Genomic DNA, 22,427 nt, shown 5'->3' with positions numbered 1-22,427 from the left:
AAATATTTAGTTTCCCCCATGTTGTCAAATTTACCAACATTCGGATATTGGCCCCGCAGCTAACGCCACAAGAAGATGACTTCAGCCGCTGTAGCCTATGGGCTACAGCGCGCATAATTAGCCGGCAGAGGGTTCCTCCGGAACCCTCCCCCGCCAATGGCGGCAGTGCATGAGCAGTCAGCGGGACTGCGCATGCGCAACAGCCCCTGTAGCTCTCCGGGCACGTTGCAGTGATGGGTTCTTTTCGGAGCCCCTGTCCCTGAATGTTCCGGGTTGGTACATGCCGGTGCTATGATCGCAGTTTGCAATGTTATCATGGATGGTAATATCATGCCCAGATCACATTGCAATTGCGATCATTAATAAATGGGGGCCCTGGTCTGCAAATAGGTATCATGATGACCCTTAAAGTGCATGACACTTGGGGTGGGATGCATTAAGCATCCCACCACTCATCGCAATCATAGCAGCATTTAGTAACACCATACGCTTGAGCAATTGCGGTTAAAATCGCTTTCGGGAGAGCTGTCCTTTGCGATAGAGGGACTTCAGGGGTAATGACTTAGAAGTACCTCTGCGCATGCGTCCAGCGTGCTTTTGATATTTATGAATTATAAGATCCTAGTCCTGATAATTATAATTTCTTATCGCCGCAACGTATGTATGTGTGTATATATATATATCTTTCCTTTTTTGGGGGGCGCACATCTCTAACTTGCCTCCGGGTGACTGGGATGAACTTACGCCACTGACAGCGGTGGTTGGTGCAGCCGCAGGGGGTAAGTTACGGGGCTGCTCAGTGCAGTCTGTCTGCCCAATTGTCTGATCTCCACTCTCCCCTCCCCAGGCTGTGAAGAAGTTTAATGTCATAGCCGGAAGGCTCTTAAGTTAACTTCACGGTCTGGGGAGGGACCATAGTGGAGAGGAGACAATCAGCTGGCTGCAGCAGTCTGTCAGTGCCTGGTGGTAGCAGTCCTAGGCTAGCCATCAGAGGTCAGGGCTGGGTGTTATTTCAAATTCATGATGAGATGAGGGCAATGGGGCTGGGAGATGGAGTCTGGAGAGAAGGATGTCTGGGGTGGGGGCTTTGGGGAGAAATGATTAATGATGACCTGAGGGGGGTGGGGTATTCTGTACTAAGATAATAGATATGATCTGTCTGTGGGGGGGAGGGGGGTTCTGCCGAACTAGGGAGAGATGATCTGTCTGTGGAGCTGTTATTTTGTGCTAAGGGCCTGCTGGGGACTATGCTGTGAGGGGTTGTGCTCTGAGGGGGCTGTCATATAAGGGGGACTGTGCTGTGAGAGGGCCTGTGCTATGCAGGTAATCTTGCTGTGAGGTGCTGTGCTGAGGAGGACTGGTGTGAAGGGCTGTGATGAGGGGGTTGAGCTGTGGAGGACTGTACTATGAGGGCAACTGTGATGAGGGGGGCTGTGTTATGAGGGGCTGATTTGGGAGGAGCAGTGCTATGAAGGGGCTGGCAAGTGGGCAACTATGTTGAGGATGACTGTGGTATGAAGGACTGTGATAAGGGGGCTGAGCTGTGGAGGACTGTGCTATGAGGGGGACTGTGATGAGGGGCTGTGCTGAAGGGGATTGTGAGGAGTGCTGTGAGGGGAGAGGGTTTTGCTGTGGGAGGATGTTGTGATGTGGGGAGAGGGTTGACACTGGGGGCACAGAGGAGATGGTGCTGGGGCAAAAAGGAGATGGAGCTGGACAGTGGGATGTAAGATCCAGGTGGATGGTATTGGAGAGTGACAGGGGGAAGATACAGGATGATGGTACTGGCGGGAACCTCTGTTGCATGTTGATGACATTGGCTTTATTCCTACGCTTACAGGCGGCTTCCGGATCATGTGATCTCCAGCATGAATAGTGAAAACCGACAACTGCCAAGACACAGCCTGTCCAGGGAGGATCAATTTCTTCAAGAGTTCCTTGTTGCAGAGAAATCATATAGGTAAGAAAACACTTATTCACACGCTGTGCTTATTCACTGGAAAGAGGAGCTGGGGGCATATCCATCAGCTCCCAGAGCATTGGGCGTGCCCCCAGCATGATGAAAACAAGGGGAGTAGCTTGCGGGTGTAGCATTTCACACGCAGCCACACCCCTAGCTGCAAGGCCACACCTACTTTTCAGGTGCGCGCACATGGGGCCTCTTTCGGGATTTTTTCCAGGGCCGCTTTTAATTCCCAATCCGCCCCTGCCATCGGTGTACACTGAAACAATATAGACTTACAAAAGAGCACTTCAATAAGAAAAAGAAAGGACGTTTCAATAATATATATAAAAGTGAACGATAACAATAAATCTACATATAGTAATAAGAGGAAGAAAGACAAGAAAAAAAAAAAAAAGAGGAAAGGGAGGGGTAAGCTCGTTCTCCAAGGGGGAGGTCTCAAACCTACACAACAATAAAAGAAAGACACCAAAGAGACTACACCTGAATAAGATCATACTCCAACAATAATCTGGTATTATACCGACCTGTGTGTTGAAAACAAGTTTTAAAGTTGCAGCTGCGCAGAGGATGGCAAAGTATCCACATAGCTTTCCCATAATGCGAGAAAAATTCTGCACCCTAGCCTCCTTATGAAGAGATGCCTCCAGTCAATCCTTTTTAAAAAAAGAAAAATAATTTTTTGTGAAAAAACAAGCTAGGAGGGTTGGGATGAATCCAGTGCTGGAGTATGGATTTTTTTTTTTTTTTTTTTTTTTGCCGCAGATATAAATTGGAGTTCCTTACTTCCTTTAGTGTATCTAGACCCCGGGCTATTACTCCAAGTATGGCCCATTCAGGTGTCAGGGGCAAGAAAATGAGGAGGTAGGCAATAGCATAGGTTTTAATATACACCCAGAATATTTTAATTGGTGGACAATCCCACAGACAATGCTATAGTGAGGCATCTACAAAGGCACATTTAGGACCAGACGAATGAGACTAATCCCATCCAGCTACGGTTGAACGGTGAGATATACCCTATGTAAAATAGATGGAAGTGGATTTCTTTGTGCATAACAGTTGGTAAAATTTTAATACATGTAAAGCAATTGGGTCACAAGTGCTTTTTCTTCTAGTTGTGAACATTGAGAAACCCATTGATTATTACCAGTACGTCTGTTTATCATAATAAGATACACAGAGTAATATAACAATATGAAATAGCTTTAGACATATATTCTCATTTGGAAATACAATATCTACCGTGTTTCCCCGATAACAAACCCTACCCTTACTTTTGAAAAACGGTCCAAAATAAGCCCTACCCCGAAAATAAGCCCTAACAAAATCCCCATTTTGTCCGGTCCCTGCGCTACACTAAAATGCCCGCCCCCCGCATGAAATGGATGCCGCTGTTAAAGATTTAACAATGGCATCCAATCACAGCTGCAGCGTCTCACTCTCTCACAGTGAGCGTGCGGCAGCTGGCATGCGTGGCAGCGTCATTTGCAGCAGCGCCATGGAGGAAAGTAGAGACCATTTTTGAATAAAGGTAGTTTTTTTTTGTTCACACTTACCTGTTTATTGAAATTGCTGTCAATGTTAATTAAAATAAGCCCTACCCCGAAAAAAAGCCCTATGGAGTTTTTTTGACCAAAAAAAAAAATAAGACAGTGTCTTATTATCGGGGAAACACGGTAGTGAATTAGACATATGATAGATAAAGAGACAAGGATAGTTGAAGTGTAATGTTGTGCTTGTACAAATCTGAAGTTATGAACTGTCAGAAGAGGAAAAAGCGAACTCGCCTCTGAAATATATCAGTTAAATGCTGGACACCCATAAGCACCCCCCCCCTTGCCCAAGAAAGTATCCTTTACACACCATATAGCGTGAAACGCCTGGCGCAGCTTAAATGCTCCACCACGGGTAGCGATTCCTGTTCTTTTCCCTGAACTTTGCTTGATTCGCTAATAGTGTACTAAATACTTAGGACTCATTTTTTTTGGCATAAAAGAATTTGTATAAAGTAGCCAGGGGCTGGCTTATCCGGGCAGTCACCCGGAGCCCTGTGGCATGAGAGGGCACAGCAGGAGTTATCCCTGCAACGCTGTAAATGCCAGGGCAGTACCTCAAAGAGCATAGGGTGGGAGCTTGAATGGCACAGGGCAGAGCGGTGGAGTGACACATGGGGGGTGAAGTGACACGGGTGAGTTGGAGTGACTCAGCAGAGAGCTGGAGTGACACGAGGGGTGGAGTGACATGGTGTGTGTTACCCACTTTCCCCTGTGCTTTACTTTCATCAGACTCTCTCTCCTCTGCCTAGTGCATCAGTGTCTGCTACCCACAATACTATATATGTCTTTATCCCGTGTGTTTCTTTGTCTCTGATGTAGTGTGGAGGTAGTATAGTGATATTTTTACAGTGTAGTGTAGGATAGGGTGGAGGGGTCAGTAAGGGAAGTGTAGGGCATAGAGGGTCAGTGATGTGATGTAGGGTAAAGAGGGGTCAGTGATGTAGTCCCTAGAAGGAGCTTCTGAATCCTGCATTCCAGACTGAACAGTGGTAAATAAATTGGATGGTCACGCTGGGTATAATAGGTTATAAGTGATGCCCATACCGTACTGGGGGCCTGAAATGGACGCTATTGTGATTGCAGCTGCGATTTCACATGCAACACAGCTGCGGAAAAATGCGAATGTTAGCAAAAATCTGACGAAGCCGGATAATTGGCTAGGACAGAATCTGTTTACAGTCGGAATCTGCATGACGCCATCTTGCGAATGGCAAACTAGACGCCATTTTACAACTAGTCACAAAACGCCATTTTAGCTATAACTAAAATAAAATCTTTACATAAAAACATTCAGGGTTGACAAGACGAGTTTTGTGGATTTGTCTGTTACAAGTGATTAAAGAATAAACAAAGATACAGTGAGCATTTGCTCTGCACACAGCACAGTATGCCTATGAAAATTGTACCACAATACAGACATTGATATACTCAGAGTGAATTAGGAAACCATTGTTAGGCATTTAAGCTATCGATAGCCATTGTAGGCCATTAGTATCTGATGTGGTTTAAGCTAAATAAACCATTGTATTTATGTCTGAGGCTTAAACGAATTAGCCTTGCCTTTGTGATTTCATTAGACATCGTTTGATCATCTGTGTAAACCCCATTGCCTGTCATTTTTGTAAATCCAGACAAATAATGTCAAAACCAAGAAATTCACAGAGAGATATATATACAGTTGCTATTTCATACACACGAACACATACCAACACAGCGCTAACTAGCGTCCTTTCCTCATATTCCTAATACTCACATACTACACAATTACATAAAAAAAAGGTTCCGCATTAATAAAGGTTATTTACCAAGATTTTACTCTTATTTGCAATGCTGGGAAATGTATGTTTTATGATAACTATGTTTTAGTACATGATAAGTGGACCATGTTTGGTACCGTTCTAAACTACTGTGTCTTTGCAGATCTCCGGTTCCATCGGCGGGGATATCGTAACATGTGTCTGCGAATTATGAACTATATTAGAGTTAGGCATTAAAATTTATTTTTTAATGTAACCAGATTAGATTACTATGCAGCAGGAAAGTGGACACAATGGGCTGTTAGAGGCTGGATTATGATCTTTACACTGACCTATGAATTGTACCGTAACAGAAGAAGCAAGAAGAACCAAGGAGAACATGCCAAACGTGTTTTATTCTATTGCTTATCACGGTAAGGGTATATATGTAGACGCTCTGAAACTGGAAGCTCAGTCTTCCTGCTTTGCTGTTGACGGAGGTTTCATCTTTATGCCGGGATCTGGTTCCAGAGCGCTTGCGTATGTATCGACTGTACCTTGTGACTGTATGATTTATTTGCACTTATTATATTAGATCACAGCGTGTAACTATCTGTACTTTTCTTGAATAATAACTTTTGTGCGTTGGACCACAAGTGCCAAAGTCTGAGAGCATTTATTGGGGTGTGCGACTGGTCATAGCGCTACTTAGCGCTATTTATGTTTTAGAGGTTTATAGGCAGGATTGTGCAAAGGTTTAATCAGGATATAACAGTTGGGGGCTCACAGTGTGAATCACGCTATCTGATACACGGTAACACTTGGTCAGTTGTCTCTCAGCAAAAGGGTGGAGGCGCCATAACAGGAGACGCATTTAGCGGTCGCCTGTTACCATTTTGTTGCTGAGAGCGCACTGCTGGTTATTGTGTAAAAGGAGTGCTGATTAGTATCCAGGGACAAGCAAGGAAAAAGTTTGTATACCCTCATTGATAGAATTGTATGTTTAAAAGGGGAAATCGCATTAATGTGTATGCGACCAGTCGCACAATAGCGTACACATATTTCCGGTAGTGCTGCCACGTGTTTTGAACAAAGCCGTTGAAATTGCATTTTGTTATTGATAGCTAACATTATTGTAAGTATCTCGATCAGTGTTGCCATACTCTGGGAGAACGTTTATTTTTCTGCGCAGGAAAAGTGTTTAACAGTGAGCATTTGTTGGTTTAGGGTGTAACCTGGTTCCTAAAAGATTAAGGGTATTGCATGATCCTTAAGGGCTAGATGCAGGAGTTAGCCTAGCTGCTCAGTAGTAGCTACCGTTCTATACACATCAGCAGGTGTACATGTTGTCTTTATTGTAGGGACCGGCTCTCAGTGTGATTGCATTGTTTAGTAATTAGGTTGGGTTATTTGAGCATTGTAATTGAGCTGCACTGGAAACTTGAGATTGTGAACTGAGAGATAATAGGTGAGTGGGAGCATCTAGAAATAACTTCCATAGGTGAGTGGGTGCATCTAGAAATTAGCTTCCATAGGTGAGTGAGAGCATCTAGAAATTAGCTTCCATAGGTGAGTGGGAGCATCTAGAAATTAGCTTCCATAGGTGAGTGGGTGCATCTAGAAATTAGCTTCCATAGGTGAGTGGGAGCGTCTAGAAATTAGCTTCCATAGGTAAGTGAAAGTATCTTGAGTGTCTTTCACCAGTTTAAATCTTTATTGAAAAACTTCGGGTTCTCCCAGGATGGGGGCCAAGCAAACAGTAGAGATGGTAGACGATTTGCTGCTGTTAGAATCACCACTTGGGTCGGCATGGCATATTATGCATACTAAGGGCCTGATTCAGAGCCGCTCGTAAGCGGCCGCTCGTTCGTTCCGAGCGATGCTTACACAACTGCGCATGCGTACGGATCGTAATACGCATGCGCAAAGCAGTCAGTGCGGCCGAAAATCGTTTGTTCGCTAAATAGCGAATGCCTGCTATTTTGAGTGACATGAGGAGGCGTATGTGGGTGGTAACAGGGGAAGGTGCTTGAAAATGGGGAGTGGAGATCAGAACGCAGGCGTGCTTAAAGGTCAAAACGGGCATTTTATGGGTGTGCATAATTAATACAGCAGCGTCATTGACCACGTCACTGGGTTATTTTATAGTCAGAACTGCTCGCAAGATTGTGGTAGGAAAAACCAACCACAAGAATAGCGAGCAGTTCATACGCTGGTCGATGTACTCGATTAATCTAATAAATAGCGGACATGATGTAGGATGCAAGCGGCCAGGGGGCGTAGTTTTCCAAAAAACAACCGCAAGTTTTGTTCGCTCGTTCAGACCTAGAGGCGTGAACAGACCGCAAAGAGCGAACGGTTCATTTGAATAGCCACCACTTTTTTCTGAACGAGCGAGCGCAAATAGCGTCCGGCTCTGAATCAGGGCCTAAGTACGGTGCCAATGCAACCAGGTATTGTGATTTATGGTTTAATATGATGAGGAAGAGTGTTAGGCCGTTTCCTAAAATTGGTAGCTTTGATAAGGAGATATTGAGCAATGTCCGAGCTCACATCTGTTTGGTGCGTTCTCGAGTGAAAAATATAAAGTATAACAATTGTTTAAAACTGTGGCAGTGCGAGGGGGAGACGTGGCTTAAGGGTGTGCACACGATGCAAACCAACATCACATGCACACCACAGGGTAATGCGCACGCGACACTAAACAGTGTCGCGAATGCGATGCTTGATAGCACGCACGCACCTCAAGGTAGCGTACCAGAAGGTAGTACCAATAGTTCACGCGCACCACCCTATGCGGATGGAGGTGTAGGTACAGTCGATGTAAAAACCCATAAAAATTTAACAAGTATCCTATACCCTCTCTTAAGCGATCACAAGGAAAATGTTAAAAAAAGAGAGACCCAGAGCGAGAAGCTAATGGCTGTTAGTATTCTAGCTTTAGAAAAAATAAATGTACCATCATAGCCGCCAAACACACAAGCACCTGCACAGCTACACACCCTCACAAACCCCATTCAGCCACAAACACAACCCTATCCCACTTATCATACCCAGCCACAAATCCTATACTATCCTCATCCACAATCTTTCCCTACTGCTCCGACCACACATGTACACGATTGCCCCAGTGTTTCATAGACAGCCCTAGTATCTTCTCCCAGGCCTTATACGACTGTTTACAATCTTTTCAACCTGCTAATGGATCTGTTCTAATACAATATGTGGACGATTTATTGCTATGTTCTGATTCGTTTATGTCATGTTTAAATGATACTAAACTTTTGTTGCTTCATCTCTCGCTAACAGGACACAAGGTTGCTAAGGACAAACTACAGCCGTGCCAGCCCAGAGTTAAATACTTGGGACATTGCCTGCATTAGGAATACCTGACTATGAAAAACCTTTTGATTTGTATTAGCATACTACAGTGCACAATTGGACACTGTGGCAGGATCACTCCCAAAGTGTTTAAGAAGTGTAACAGCAACTGCTCTATTGGTCAGTGAAAGTGAGAATGTGGTATTAAGTCATGATATGATTGCCTATACTCCCCATGCTGTATTTGCCTTGCTGAACTCTGCCCAAACCAGACATGTCTCCTCAGTTACCATATGTGCAAAGTGATGCACAAAGGGTGGAGAGAGGAGAGTCACTGGCGGGAGGTGAGTTCTGCAGGCATATTGATGCACATGATTTTATGGAATGTCTGAACCAGACCTTTACTGCAAGCTCTGACATACACACCTTTGTAAAATGTCACATCTGCATTTTCTAGACAGGAGTTGTCATAAACAAACTGTCATGATGTCAAAACTGGAGAATTTGATCCAAAATTATTTTTTTTATGCTCAGGTTGTCTGATAGATCAATGGAAAGGTCCGTATCAGGTGTTGCTGACGAGTACCACATCCTTGACGGTGGCCGAGAGGTACCTGGGTCCATTCCACTCACTGTAAAAAGGTCAGCCAACCGGTGGAGATGCAGGGCGGACCTGTCGATTGCAAGCCTGTTCCGAGAGGATTAAAAAGGTGGCAGTGAGATATCTGAGCTGAAAAAAATTGTAGATCAGTGTTGCAGCAATGGATTGTTCTGCTGTGTTCATTTTGTTGTATTTTTCTTCCAGAGTTTCCATCATCTTGGTTTGCCTGGGGATTTCCGGTTTCTGTGGCGGGGGGCAGATGGGAGCTGATGCTGGTGTTAATGGAGTGAAATTGAGAGGAGTGTTATACCAAATCAGGGGAGTGTCTGACCAATTTTAGTACAGTAAATTGTTAAGAGATATGGATACCAATATTAAGGAAGAACTGTATTACAATCCTGAGTTAGAATGTACTGTATGACAATGCAATCTGAATTTGTGTGGTTGTGCATAAATATATTGTATGTTATTTTAGGTCATCTTAGGTAATGCAATCCCAATCCCCCTTTCCAAACTTCCTTTATAGGCAAGATGAGTTCCCCACATCTCCTGTGCGCCCTCTTTGTTCAACAAATGCACGCCGCCTCTCATGCCATTTGATTACTTCCTCCCACTCCCGCCTCCAAGATTTTGCCCGCGCTGCTCCCCACCTTTGTAACTCTCTCCTGCTTCCCATCAGACTCTCCACCTCTCTTCAATACTTTAAACGGGCTCTCAAGACCCACTACTTCATCAAAGCCTTCCAGCTCTCATCTTAACTTGCTTCTACATGCTCCTTCCTCCCTGCTTACCCCATATGTGTCATCCCCTGTTTGTCTGTCCCTCCCCTTTAGATTGTAATCTCTTATGAGCAGGGCCCTCTACCCTCTTGTGCTTCTCCTTACTCTCTACTGGGGCACCTAACACTTGGTTGTTTTGCATTGTTGCTTATCTGAGTGATATGGTCAGAAATGTAGCAATGAATATTATCGCTGTCCTGTATTGTACTGTACTGTAAATCAACCTGTTTATGTACTCTGTAAGGCGCTGCAGAAAACTTGTTGCGCCATATAAATAAATGATCATAATAATATCTTCACACCAATCAGCTGGTAAAGCATGCTGGGACTTGTAGTTTCACAACAGCTGAAGAGGCACAGGTTGGCCAGGCCTACACTAAAGCAATTTCAACTTAAAACATTGTGCAAGATAGATATTGCTTGGTCAATTATATCATGATCAAATCATAGAACCTGAAGGAACCTTATGAATATTGCAATCATTTACCCCATGATCTTGGAAGACCACACAAAGGAATTCTGTGCTTTTGATATGGTTAAAGCCCACATCGTGATATGCAGCCTATTTCTGCCACGTGGCCCCAAATCTGCAATGATCCTATCAAAAACCACCAGATCACCATTGGACATTTGTAAATGAGATTGGAAAATGACAGATATCTGCTTGTGTATGTGGACATATTGGAAGCAAAATAAACTCCAGTGATGCCAGAAGGGCAAAATCTGCTCGTCTTGATACTAAATGGCCTTGGTCTCATCCAATGTAGTCATCCATGTGAGGAGCTAAATTGGGCACTGATCACATCACTCAGCCACCTTAATGCAAGCAACACATGGGATGATCTTTACACTCAGCCAGAGCAACAAGTGACAGAATCAATTTACATAAGCTGAAAAAGCTTTTTGACACAGTAGTCCAGCACAGTCAACAGATGACAAATGGGTCACACACTTGCAGCAATATTTGCGCATGTGCAGTCTCATGTTGAACAAAGTGTTTAAAAATTAATTTATGTATATTCCTTTTTAAAATGTATTCTGTGCATTCTACTATCCTCTCTTACAAACTTTGTTGAAGAAACGCATCATACAATTGCATCCTGCCCCATCTCATTAGTTTTGACAGTATGCACTTGCCCTGATTTGTTGCACTTTGCACCAGGAGGCGGGCCATGATTAAACGATACTCAGCAAATTGTGTGATCACCTCAGACTCCGTTGCAGAGGACGACGAAATGCAGGAAGATTGTCTAGAACTCTCGGAATTTCGTCAGTCTCCTGGACAAGCAAGTATGGTTCAATCTGACATTAATACTACTTTCTTCTTAAGGCTTCAAAACTTTATTGATTTATAGGTTTAAAATAAAGACACATGAAGACCTTTCAGAATTGAATCAATATTGTCCCCTTCTAACAGGTCTGATGTTGTGCCCACTCTCAATAACCATAGGATCCTCTAGGGCTAAGCAGCTGACTAACAAACCAGGGGGAGATTACAAGATATCTAACCCTCTGCTGACTGGTGGAAGCAAGACACAAATACAACAAGGAAGAGGAGTTTATAAGGTCACATTTCATCATAAGTTTAGGTGTATTGCATTTATTATTATATTTACTAATGTGACTGCTTCAAAGCAGTCTGTGCAAGATGTCGACAATTCACTGCACAGCCAGATAGTGATCATCGTCTGACTGCATTTTCCACTAAGCATGATAATGATGGTACCTATAACAGCTGCAATTCTGCAGCATTTGTAGCCAGCCTTATAGAGCAATGGAAGCACGAGTGATGACTTGGGCAGACCCAATTAACCATTGACATGAAAAACAACTTTATACAAGAAAGAATGAAATACTTACACATTGCAATCACAAAATTCAGTTGTATGTTAATATAAAGGTTTATTGCAAACTTGACAGGAAAGTCTTCGTTATTAGAGATTACATTTTTACAAGTGAAAGGAGATACATTGCTATTAAAAAGTAAAGTCTCAAGAACCCATTAATTACATGATTTGTATGCATCTTTATCCCAGAATGTAAAAATTATTTTTTAAAAAGATAATCAGTGTGACCAGTAGTGTTAAACAGCAGTAAATCTTTTATCAGGAAAATAATTTATATTGTAGCCACGTTCGCAGCACCACGGCTCCTGTAAGATCACACAATGTCCTATCCCTTTGGATGTCCAAAAAAGGAAACCTGTTCTTTCTATTTTTTTTTTTCATTAATATAATGTTCATCTACAAAAAAAAAAAGTGTCTGCCTATTTTGCAGTCTCTACCAGAGAATACAGTGGCAATGTAAAGCATAGTACAGTGAGTGGAGCCTTAGTTGCTGGCCAGAGATTGGTGGATGGGGGGCTGGAAGCATCGGACATGTTCTACTGGTGTATTTTCTCCATCTCCCGATTTTAAGTACTTGTCCAAGATGGTAAATATTTCATCATTGAGAATCTGGAACTTACGGATACGTTCCACCATTTTCTTCAAGGGCTACAAGAATGAAAACAAAACGGTTGTTGAACTTGTTATGCTACATTATCATCACAGATATGTCACAGGGAATTTGTGACCATGTCTCTCATGGTCACAAATATTTATCCTGAAAATTACATCAGTATATAGTCTACATAAAATTCCTGATATTTTAGAAATGCAAATATATGTATAGTGCCTTGCAAAAGTAGTCACCCCCTTGGCTTTTTACCTTTTTTGTTACATTACAACCTGTAATTTATTTTTTCAATCTGAATTATATGTGATGGATCTGCACAAAATAGTCTAATTTGGTGAAGTGAAATGAGAATATATATAAAAAAAGAATATTTATAAATAAAATTCTGAAAATTGGCATGTGCATATGTAATCACCCCCTTTGCTATGAAGCCCCTCAAAAGTTCTGGTGCAACCAATTACCTTCAGAAGTTACATAATTAGTGAAATGAAGTCCACACCTGTGTGAAATCTAAGTGTCACATGATCTGTCAGTATAAACACATTTTCTGAAAGGCCCCAGAGGCTGCAACACTACTAAGCAAGAGGCATCACACCATGAAGACCAAGGAGCTCTCCAAACAAGTCAGGGACAAAGTTGTTGAGAAGTACAATTCTGGGTTGGGTTATATAAAAACGCTATGTCTGGTGCAAACCCAACACATCCCATCACCCCAAGAACACCATCCCCACAGTGAAACATGGTGGTGGCAGCAGGGACTGGGAAACTGATTCGAATTGAGGGATAGATGGATGGTGCTAAATACAGGGATATTCTTGAGCAAAACCTGTTTGAGTCTGCATGTGATTTGAGACTGGGACGGAGGTTCACCTTCCAGCAGGACAATTACCCGAAGCATACTGCTAAAGCAACACTCAAGTGGTTTAAGGGGAAACATTTAAAATGTGTTGGAATGGCCTAATCAAAGCCCAGATCTCAATCCAATTGAGAATCTGTGGTCAGACTTGAAGATTGCTGTTCACAAGCGGAAACCATCCAATATGAAGGAGCTGGAGCAGTTATGCCTTCAGGAATGGGCAAAAATCCCAGGGGCAAGATGTGGCAAGCTCAGAGACTTATCCAAAGCAACTTGCAGCTGTAATTGTCGCAAAAGGTGTCTCGACAAAGTACTGACTTTAGGGGGGTGAATAGTTTTGCACGCTGAAGTTTTCTGTTATGTTGTCCTAAATGTTGCTTGATTCACAATATTAAAAAAAACACAACTTCACAGTTGTAGGCATGTTCTGTGAATGAAATGATGCACACCTTCAAACAATCCATTTAATTTCAAGGTGTGAGCAACAAAACATGAAAAATGCAAAGGGGGTGAATACTTTTGCAAGGCACTATCTCTATTGACAAATAGAGATCTACATTTAGATTTGTTGATCCTTAGATAGATCATTGAGATATTGCTAGGATGGGTATGTAATCCTGATGTTAACTGCCTGGCTATGCCCTATTCGCGCAAGTCTTGGATGAAGCAGAGTCTTGTTATGTGAGGTGGGCAGAAGAGGTTAGTTCCAGTTTCTGGAAATGTCTATATCGGAGAAATTTCACCAGGCGACTTTATAAGACAATTGACGTTTATCTGCTGGGACCATATTGGCATATCAGTGGCCAAACTGAGTAATATGTAGTCACTATAACTAAAAGCTGAACACCCAAGCAACAAGCAAACTGCTACTATTTACAGTTTATCTACCAGGATATATAAATATTATCCTTTCTAAAGTAATACACTGATAAACAAAAAATGTAACTCTAGTTATCCCATGCAATGTACCTCTTGACCTCACTAAATAACAGACCCAAACAAGAGGACTGTGGCAATGCCTGAACACTAAGGACTGTGCTAGGAAAGCAGTAGCTAGTTGGCATTTGTAGCCAGGATGCATAATGGGACAAAACAGTGCTATGGGGTACTATTGTTTGGCAGCTGTGACTAGGGAGTTTGCAGTGTGAAGAGCCTACGCTACTACATTCATAGCCAACTACATTCTGGTGCAATGGACACACAAACACACATTGCTCTCTACTTACCACATTCTTGATGACTTCATCTTTGCCATCGTGTTTCTGCACTTTCAATAGATGATAGCAGAAGTCTAAGACATCAAACCGGCGGTGCTGTCCCAGAAGTACAATGATCATGCAGCCAGCCCAGTGCAGTCCATCACCAAAGCATTGCCTGCAATATCAAATACAAAATAACTTAAAAACACACACAATTTATTTGCGCGCCAACGTTGTCCGCATATAACGGTGCCTCTTGTCTCTGTATCTCCTCCTGTATAGTCCGGTCCTTGTTTGTGTGTTCGGACATTTCCTGTTTGGTCATGATGTTTTAGCATTACATGTTCATTGCTGTATGTTAAAATGTGTTTGATGTTATAATGAAAATTGTAGGTGGTTGTTACAAATAGTCTTCCTTAGAAAGCCATTTATTTTAAGTTCTAAAAAACAGGCCCATTTTCTGGCAGCATAAAGCCATCATTTCAGTACACTTACTCTACAGTGAATTCATGGGCACCCACTGGGATGCAGTACACAAACTGCATAGCACTCCAGAGTCGATGGAATTCCACACACTCATCCACATGCATCACACCATTGCTGGGAAGGGGTCCACGCCAAATAGGGTCATCGAGGAAGGTGCGGACCCTGGTAAGAATCACTTCAAACATAGAAAGGCCACAGCAAAGTCGTTCTTTAGTCAGTAAGTCCCCTTCCCTTGCTATGGCAATTTGCTGTAGAAATGAAGCATAATTAGCATAATAACCTGTCACAAATCATAATCATTCCCAATGAAGTCAGACATTCCTGCCCTAAAGCTAGTGTATTGTGTAGGGGTTATTGCAGCTCAATAAGAGCAGACAAAAGTGATTATCGGGGGGAACAAGTAATGGCATGGTTAGGAGGTGGAGAGGATGGCAAGCAGACTATATGAGTTAAATATTGGATTAGAATATATAATTTCAACATCATTACACTTTGCTCATTTATGGGGAGTTTTGGAATAAAAATATATGGTTACAGATCATAATCAAATATCACAATAGAAAAGACAGTATGGCCAAGTATGACATTTGGTTTCAGGTTTAGCGGTGGCACAAGGACCATGGTGTATGGCTAAAACATACTTTGCATAAAACATTTCCACCACTATCTCACAAGCAAATGAAGACGTCATGCTGCAATGTTATATGCAGTTGGATCATACCTGAGGAGTACCTAATCTCTCTATGAGAGGCACCAAGTGGAGGGGAGCATACTTTGACTCCAGTCTTTTCATCTTGGCTTCCAGGCGCTCCCCCTCTGTAGTCAAGACATAAAAACAAAAATCACTGAAGCAACAAGAAAAAAAAAAAAATAGAACATCAAAACACAAGGAAAGAAAAATGGTCCCTTGCCATGATAAATTCTCTCTACAAGTAGCCTTAGTGGTAACCCATATTCTTATTAGAACTCACTCCCCAACATTCAAACGCTGTCTCTTTTCTTAGCTTCCAGGCCAACTGAAGACCCAATCTAGCGAATAGTACAGAATGTTCTCGTAGAATGGTTGTAGGACGACATTACAGTACCATGATGAAAACTAATGCGGAAATCTCCCATCCCTCTGTGCTGCCTGCTATAGAGTGACCCCCTCCAGGCTGACAGAGGCAGAAGGTTGCAGAGAGGAGGAAGGTTAGGCAAGGAGGCACATGATGAGTCAACCAAAGAGACGGATCATAAGACAGGCAAAAGGCGGCAAACATGAGCAAGGGGCATAGGAAGCAGCAGGTGGTACATGGGAGATAAAAAAGTAGCAAATTATATAAGATTGCGCTCATCATAAAATGCAGAAAAAAGTCTCTTTAGAAAATATAACAGCAATAAGTACAATATCCATCAAAGGCTTACAGATATGGAAGCCCATTATTTTTCCATGGTTTCACTTTTCATGTTACAACCTTCCACTCTTCCTCACTGTTTCTGTGGTGGTGAGGCCAGAAGTTAATGATACTTTAATTTTTCTGTCCTTTTGTGTGGGTGAAGCCTCACATTAAATGTAATTATATATATCAAAATTGTTGGGTACTGGTGACTAGGGAAAGCATTCACATAGGGACATACCTTTAACATGCACCCTGGGCAGAATGTTCTGGAAAGGTGCAGCATGCAGCAGGTCGCACACTTCTTCTAGTGACTAAGGAAAGGGAATAATACATAATGGATTAGCAGCCTTACTTACAGCAAGGAGAAATTTCAATAACTATAAATAAAAGTAGTTTATACAGAGACTTTGCAATCAATGGAACCATGCATGGAACATTATAGCAGCCAGGTCAAGCTTCTATTGTTTTCATTTGTTCTGCACTTCTTAAGCTAGCAGGCAATAAACAAGAAATAAACATTTCTTTCAATTAGTGTCTAATGTTCTAGCTAAGTGAAGCTAAACTGCCATACTCCAATGACTTAGCTAATTCTGTTGCTACGCTACGCTTTGAAAAGCGTGTGATTAGCCAGTCATTTTATAGGACCCTTTAGCCCTTGAATCATAAATCATAACATCTCTTGTAATCCCCAGCATGATTGCTCTCAGACTGGCGTGATTCAGTAAATACGAATAATGTTCTGCCAAGGTTACAGAGCCACACAGCACACTGCATTCACCTTAACAAGGAAAATCTCTGCTAGCTCATTGCTGTAGACAAATAGATCAATGGAGAACAATAGGCATGATAGTGCAATTATAGGTACAATTATAATGCTCCATTGAAGCTGGCTAACAATTCTCTCTATATGTTATATCAGTATAGTAATTATAGTCACTCTGCAAGTATAGAAGATAAAAGAATATTGGTGATAATTGTTGAGCAGATTTTTGGCAGCCTCATCATTGCTTATGCCAGAAATCCTTCCTTGGAATAGCAGCGGATCACATACGCCATCTTGGGATTTGCCCCTTGTGAACCTATGGGTCTGTTTACAGACTGTCATTGCTTTCCTGAGGATCATGGTCCTTATGCTGTCAGAACTAGCACAAACAAATCAATATAGATTTCTGCTTCAAGGCCTTTATGTTCCAAACATAAAATAGATTTATGTGGTGCCCTTATACTCAGGGGCACTGGATGATTAGGTTTTGGGGTAATATTTCAGGGTTGCAGTAACAATATATGGAATGCTTTGCTTAGCATTTTTTACACTATGTTAATTTTGTTAAACATTCTGCATTAAAAGTAGATCATACTTTCACCTAATGTTTCTACTAATAATAAATGACATGAGTGGGGGAGGGGGGGTTGGGGGTTAGTCATTCTGCACAGAATCTTATTTCTCCATACATTACACAATGCTTCCAGTGTACTGTATACAGAAGGAGCTATTTCCTATAGGCCAGATCTTCACGGCAAGGGCAAAAGAAAAGGAAAAAAAAATGTAGAGAAACACCTTTATTAATATACCTGTAACAAAGTGTTTATATAAACCGTGAGTTCTGAGGAAGTTCTGATATAATTCATATGATTGCCTAGTGAAATAAGGCACTAGCTGGGATACCCGGCATTGCCCGGGTTGAAGACAGGACCCTGAAATACACCTGCAGCCTTTATTTGCTTACATTATCCTCGCCTATAACCCCATTTCACTCATCCTGAAAACATGCATGCAAACAGTGGCGTGGCGTAACTACTACGGTTGCAACGGGTGTGGCTGCTATGGTGCCCGAGCTGCCTGTGGCCCGCCGCATCCCCTGCACTCAGTCACGCACACAAGGTGGGCCGGTCCAGACAGGGCTGCTGAGGGGGGCCCCAAGTGTCAGTGGTGATGATTTGGTGCCGGCCCGCCAGCTGATAACAGCTTGCACACTGGCAGGAAGTCATGAAGAGACAGCGCTGCCAGTCGCGAGGCAATCAGAGCTTGCGGACTGGCAGCCAATCTGCAGTGGCGGCTCCAGATTGGCTGCCGGTCCAGGAGCTGCAACTGGCTCGCGACCTGAGCCAGATTCAAATTGCGCTGGCTGTACATGTCTGCCGCTGTGCCAGCTGTATTTAGCTGGTAACCCAGCCCCAAATCCACACCTTCTGACTGCTGATGGCACACAGGGGGAGGCGAGAGGCTGCTGGAGGGACCTGGGGACGTTGAGTTGCTGGGGAGGGGCCATAATGTGTAAGGGGCACTGCTATTGTGTGGAATAATGTGTTATATGGAGCACTACTCCTATGTGGCATAATCTGTAAAGGGCATTACTGTGTGGTATAATGTGTAAGGGGCATTACTGTGTAGTGTAAGGGGCATTACTGTGTGGCATAATGTGTGAGGGGCACTATTACCGCATGGCATAATGTGTATAAGGGGTACTACTGTGTGGCATAACCTGAATGGGCTGTGTGTGGGGGGCAAATGTATGTGTTGGTTTACCTCTGGGGGGGACCCTTTTAAGGTCTTGCTATGTGGCCCACAAAGTTTTAGTTTTGCCCTTGCATGCAAACACTGGGGCTCTGGATTTAATATGAACTTGCATGAGTCATCAAGTTTGATCAGACTGAGGTTAAAAGGATACTTTTGTAGCTTTCTCACAGGTTTTTGGCTAACTGCCAATTTCCACTGGAGCCAGCCCCGGAACCTGTGTCCTTTATGAGAGTCCCCATTTATAGGGTTTGTGTGAGAATGTGTGGCCCTGACTAAGTTCAAACTTAGGCAAACACCTAATCCTGGTCAAACTACACCACCCTGCCAAATTTGGTGAAGCTCGGACCAAAACTCGGGCCGTCCATAAAGGACAGACAGACATGCATTCTAGCTTATTATATAGATAATCTACAGTAAATCATGAATATTAGAAATCAGATTTGTGAACTGCATGGCCTCATGCTTTTATATGTGCAGGAAATGCCTTGGTGACTTCCATCATTAAGATCTTACAGTAGGTGTATGTCGTCTCTAATATGGCAAACCAAGAGTGGCTCATTCTGTGACAGCATGGAACAGGTAGACCCATTTCACTGGCTTGGTGTACATACATACCAGGCTCTGTTCTATAAGGAGGCAGAAGAGAAGAGCATTGCCCACTTCCCTCAGATTCTGAAAACACACAGTCTTCAACTCTGCATATTCCACGATGTCCTTCAGCTGATGATGGAAGAATTCCAAGATGCCTAATGTACAGGAGAAACACACGTAAACATCAATGATATGATTTGCATTTATCTGAAATAATGCGGGAGAGGGAGAAAAAAAGTGGGATGAGACAAATATAAAAGCATAGCAATACAAATTAGTCTAAAGTGTAAAGGAACACACATAAGTGGCGTTTACGTTCACATATGTATTGGTCTAATTTCAATTTACTAGTAGACATGGAAGGGTAGCTCTGTACGATGTGTGGAGATACAAACATAAGACTAAAGGTACTCGTACATCACAATCTGTCATGAACTAATCACTATTTTTGAATGCAGTTTACCAATTGGTTTTTAATTTCCCAAACTATGAGGGAGGAGGAGCCTGTGCTGCGGCTTCACACTTAACTATTTGGTACCCAGGCTCCTCCAGCCCCACCTATACCCCATGGTTCTAAAGTCCCCCAAGGAAGAAAGAGAAATTACACTTATGTTTTATTACTGCCTACCAAGAAAGAAGACATGAGCTATTTATGCAAACTGTACCAGGAATGTCACATACTATAATGACAGTTGTATAAACTGAGTGGGAGCTTCAGGAACCAGATCTGATCGGGCTTTGTAAAGAGGACCTGTCCTGCTGTTGTGAGACATTATTTTTACTGTATAAAAAGTCTTTAGATATAGTACATACTGAATTAATGCAGTTTTTAGAGTCATATATGCTTACAAAAGCCATCTAAATACAACTATTGCACCTTTTCAACCACAATGTCTATATACAATAGATTGCAACCAGTTTATTACCATTGTGCACCAAAGTGCATTTCACAGTTACCAGTCACATAACTCTGTCTTACATTTATTGACTTTGTCCTGAATAAAGAAGTCTCTGATCTCTTTCTAAATAGGTTGCTGGGCACAGCCAGAGATTGCCTCTTGTATGGTTTATGCTGTGTATTATGTATCATTTCTGCTTCATGTAAAATGTATCTAGTAACCTGCACGGGATTAGCAGAAAGGATTAGAACCTCAGCCCCATCTACAGCCGCAAATCCCCTATAAAGGGCTCACACGACAGATGACACATTTTAGCTGTGTAATGCTGGGTTCCAATAAAAACAACAAATACATTTTAAACCTGACAATAAGATCTACAGCAGTGAAGACAAGTAAAAATCTGAATATGGAGAATTTGAAAAGTATTGGAGTGTTTATGTTCAAATTAATTTAAATGACAACTGTTGTAGCTAAACTTAAAAATACAAATTATTTATAAACACTGCACCCTATTTTCTTGGCACAAGGTTCATAGGAACCAGATTTTCTGCATTTCTATGTATATCCTTACTGCAATGACAACAACAAAATGTAATGAAATGATGAATAAAGTTGGCCACAAGATGTAATGCTGCACTTACTCCCTTTATGCCAGGCCAAACTAGACAAGGCCCACACGTATGCACGCACAGGCTGGGAGCAGCCATCTCTCCACCACACTGCAAATATTCCCGATAATGATCCTACTGATTGCGTACAGTCGTTATGGGGAATGTAGGCAGTTTTGGGCTTATACATGGTGTGGAGATGGTTATTAATGGGCACGACACATGCCTGCTGCCCAAGGTAATGATATATGGTGTTTGGTGAGCATTAGAAACAAATGACACCCAGATTTATTGTGTGGCACAAAATGAATGCATGTGCTTTGCCAATTTGTTTACTACATTGCTATTATCATTACTATTATTAAAATCCAGAGTGAACATTTTCTCTAAATCACAATGTTGCTATAATGTAATACTCTATTGGCACAAGTTTTATTTTATGAATAAGGTAAGGCAACTTTCCTTTCTGTAAAATGTCCAAAATAAAATACAAGTTTGTATGTGTATTCACATTTTGTCACTATCTTTTGGATGCAATGTGAAATGACAACTAGCGCCAGCAGTGGTGACAGCCATTCTATGTACTAAGCCAATGAAATAGTAGGCTATCAATTCACTAGAAACCAGAGACATTGCTGATGGATAGCCTCATTTCTACAACACAATTTATGAGATTATAACTTTTATACAGAACATCAATCTCCCCCTCTAACTGGCACAGCGGTTGCCCACTTTTCTGGTCACCAAGAACGGACCCAAAGGTTCTGCACACGGGATGTGGTCATAATATCGACCGCAGGGGTTCCAACGCTCAGAATGAGTGCCGGAATCCCGGCGCCGGCATCCTGAAGGTAAGTAGTGGGATTAGGGGGAGTGTTAGGGTTAGGCACTAGGGGGAGGGTTATGGTTAGGCATTAAGGGGGAGGGCTAGGTTTAGGCATTAGGAGGGCGGTTAGGTTCAGGCACCAGAGTAGGAGGGTTAGGGATAGTTACCTCGGTATCCAAACCCAGTCAGGCTTCCGGTGTCGGGATTCCGAGTGCCGATATCCCGTACCAAACCCCTGCACACTGGTCCCTATCTGGTCATAAAGGAGATGCACTTAGCATCATCTCTCTGTTACTGCACCAAGGATATGAGCACTACACACTCAGTTCTCAATAAACCCAGAACTTGGATTTTGATTTCACGGTTGCTAGAGAGGATTACAATGAGAAAGTATCATGTATAGGCTGTAACAGGTACTGCACAGCAACGTTTAATATCTTTGTGGATTGGCTTGTAATATGACCAAGAAAGTCTTACCCCTTTAAGATGGGGTAAAGTCAATCTAAGATGTAACAAATAAGAAATTAGATTAGTGAAGTGCATATTCCAATGAGGAACTTAAATACCATTTTGTATATTGCTTTTGTCAACAGAAAAATATAAATGAATACATGCGTAATAATATTTCTGCTTCAGACGATTAAAATAG

At 42.4% G+C, this 22,427-nt stretch overlaps 1 protein-coding gene across 4 annotated transcripts in view; it reads right to left on the bottom strand.

The window, feature by feature from the left end:
- Positions 1-11,841: 11,841 nt before the first annotated feature.
- The window catches only part of LOC148443038 (cytoplasmic FMR1-interacting protein 1), a 116,256-nt gene continuing 105,670 nt past the window's right edge, over positions 11,842-22,427 (bottom strand). For all 4 annotated transcript variants that reach the window (XM_088463344.1, XM_088463345.1, XM_088463342.1 and 1 more), the window contains 6 exons: positions 19,470-19,600; positions 16,575-16,647; positions 15,679-15,773; positions 14,967-15,205; positions 14,499-14,646; positions 11,842-12,454 (listed from right to left, as the gene is read on the bottom strand). In XM_088463344.1, the coding sequence (XP_088319470.1) occupies positions 12,290-12,454; positions 14,499-14,646; positions 14,967-15,205; positions 15,679-15,773; positions 16,575-16,647; positions 19,470-19,600 (851 nt within the window). In that variant the 3' untranslated portion in view covers positions 11,842-12,289. The remainder of the gene's footprint in view (positions 12,455-14,498; positions 14,647-14,966; positions 15,206-15,678; positions 15,774-16,574; positions 16,648-19,469; positions 19,601-22,427) is intronic.

Source organism: Taudactylus pleione, unplaced genomic scaffold, assembly GCF_031769625.1.
Source record: "Taudactylus pleione unplaced genomic scaffold, aTauple2 ptg001346l, whole genome shotgun sequence".
NCBI lineage: Eukaryota > Metazoa > Chordata > Amphibia > Anura > Myobatrachidae > Taudactylus > Taudactylus pleione.
Note: the sequence above shows the minus strand (reverse complement) of the source record. Positions and strands in the feature narration are given on the sequence as shown.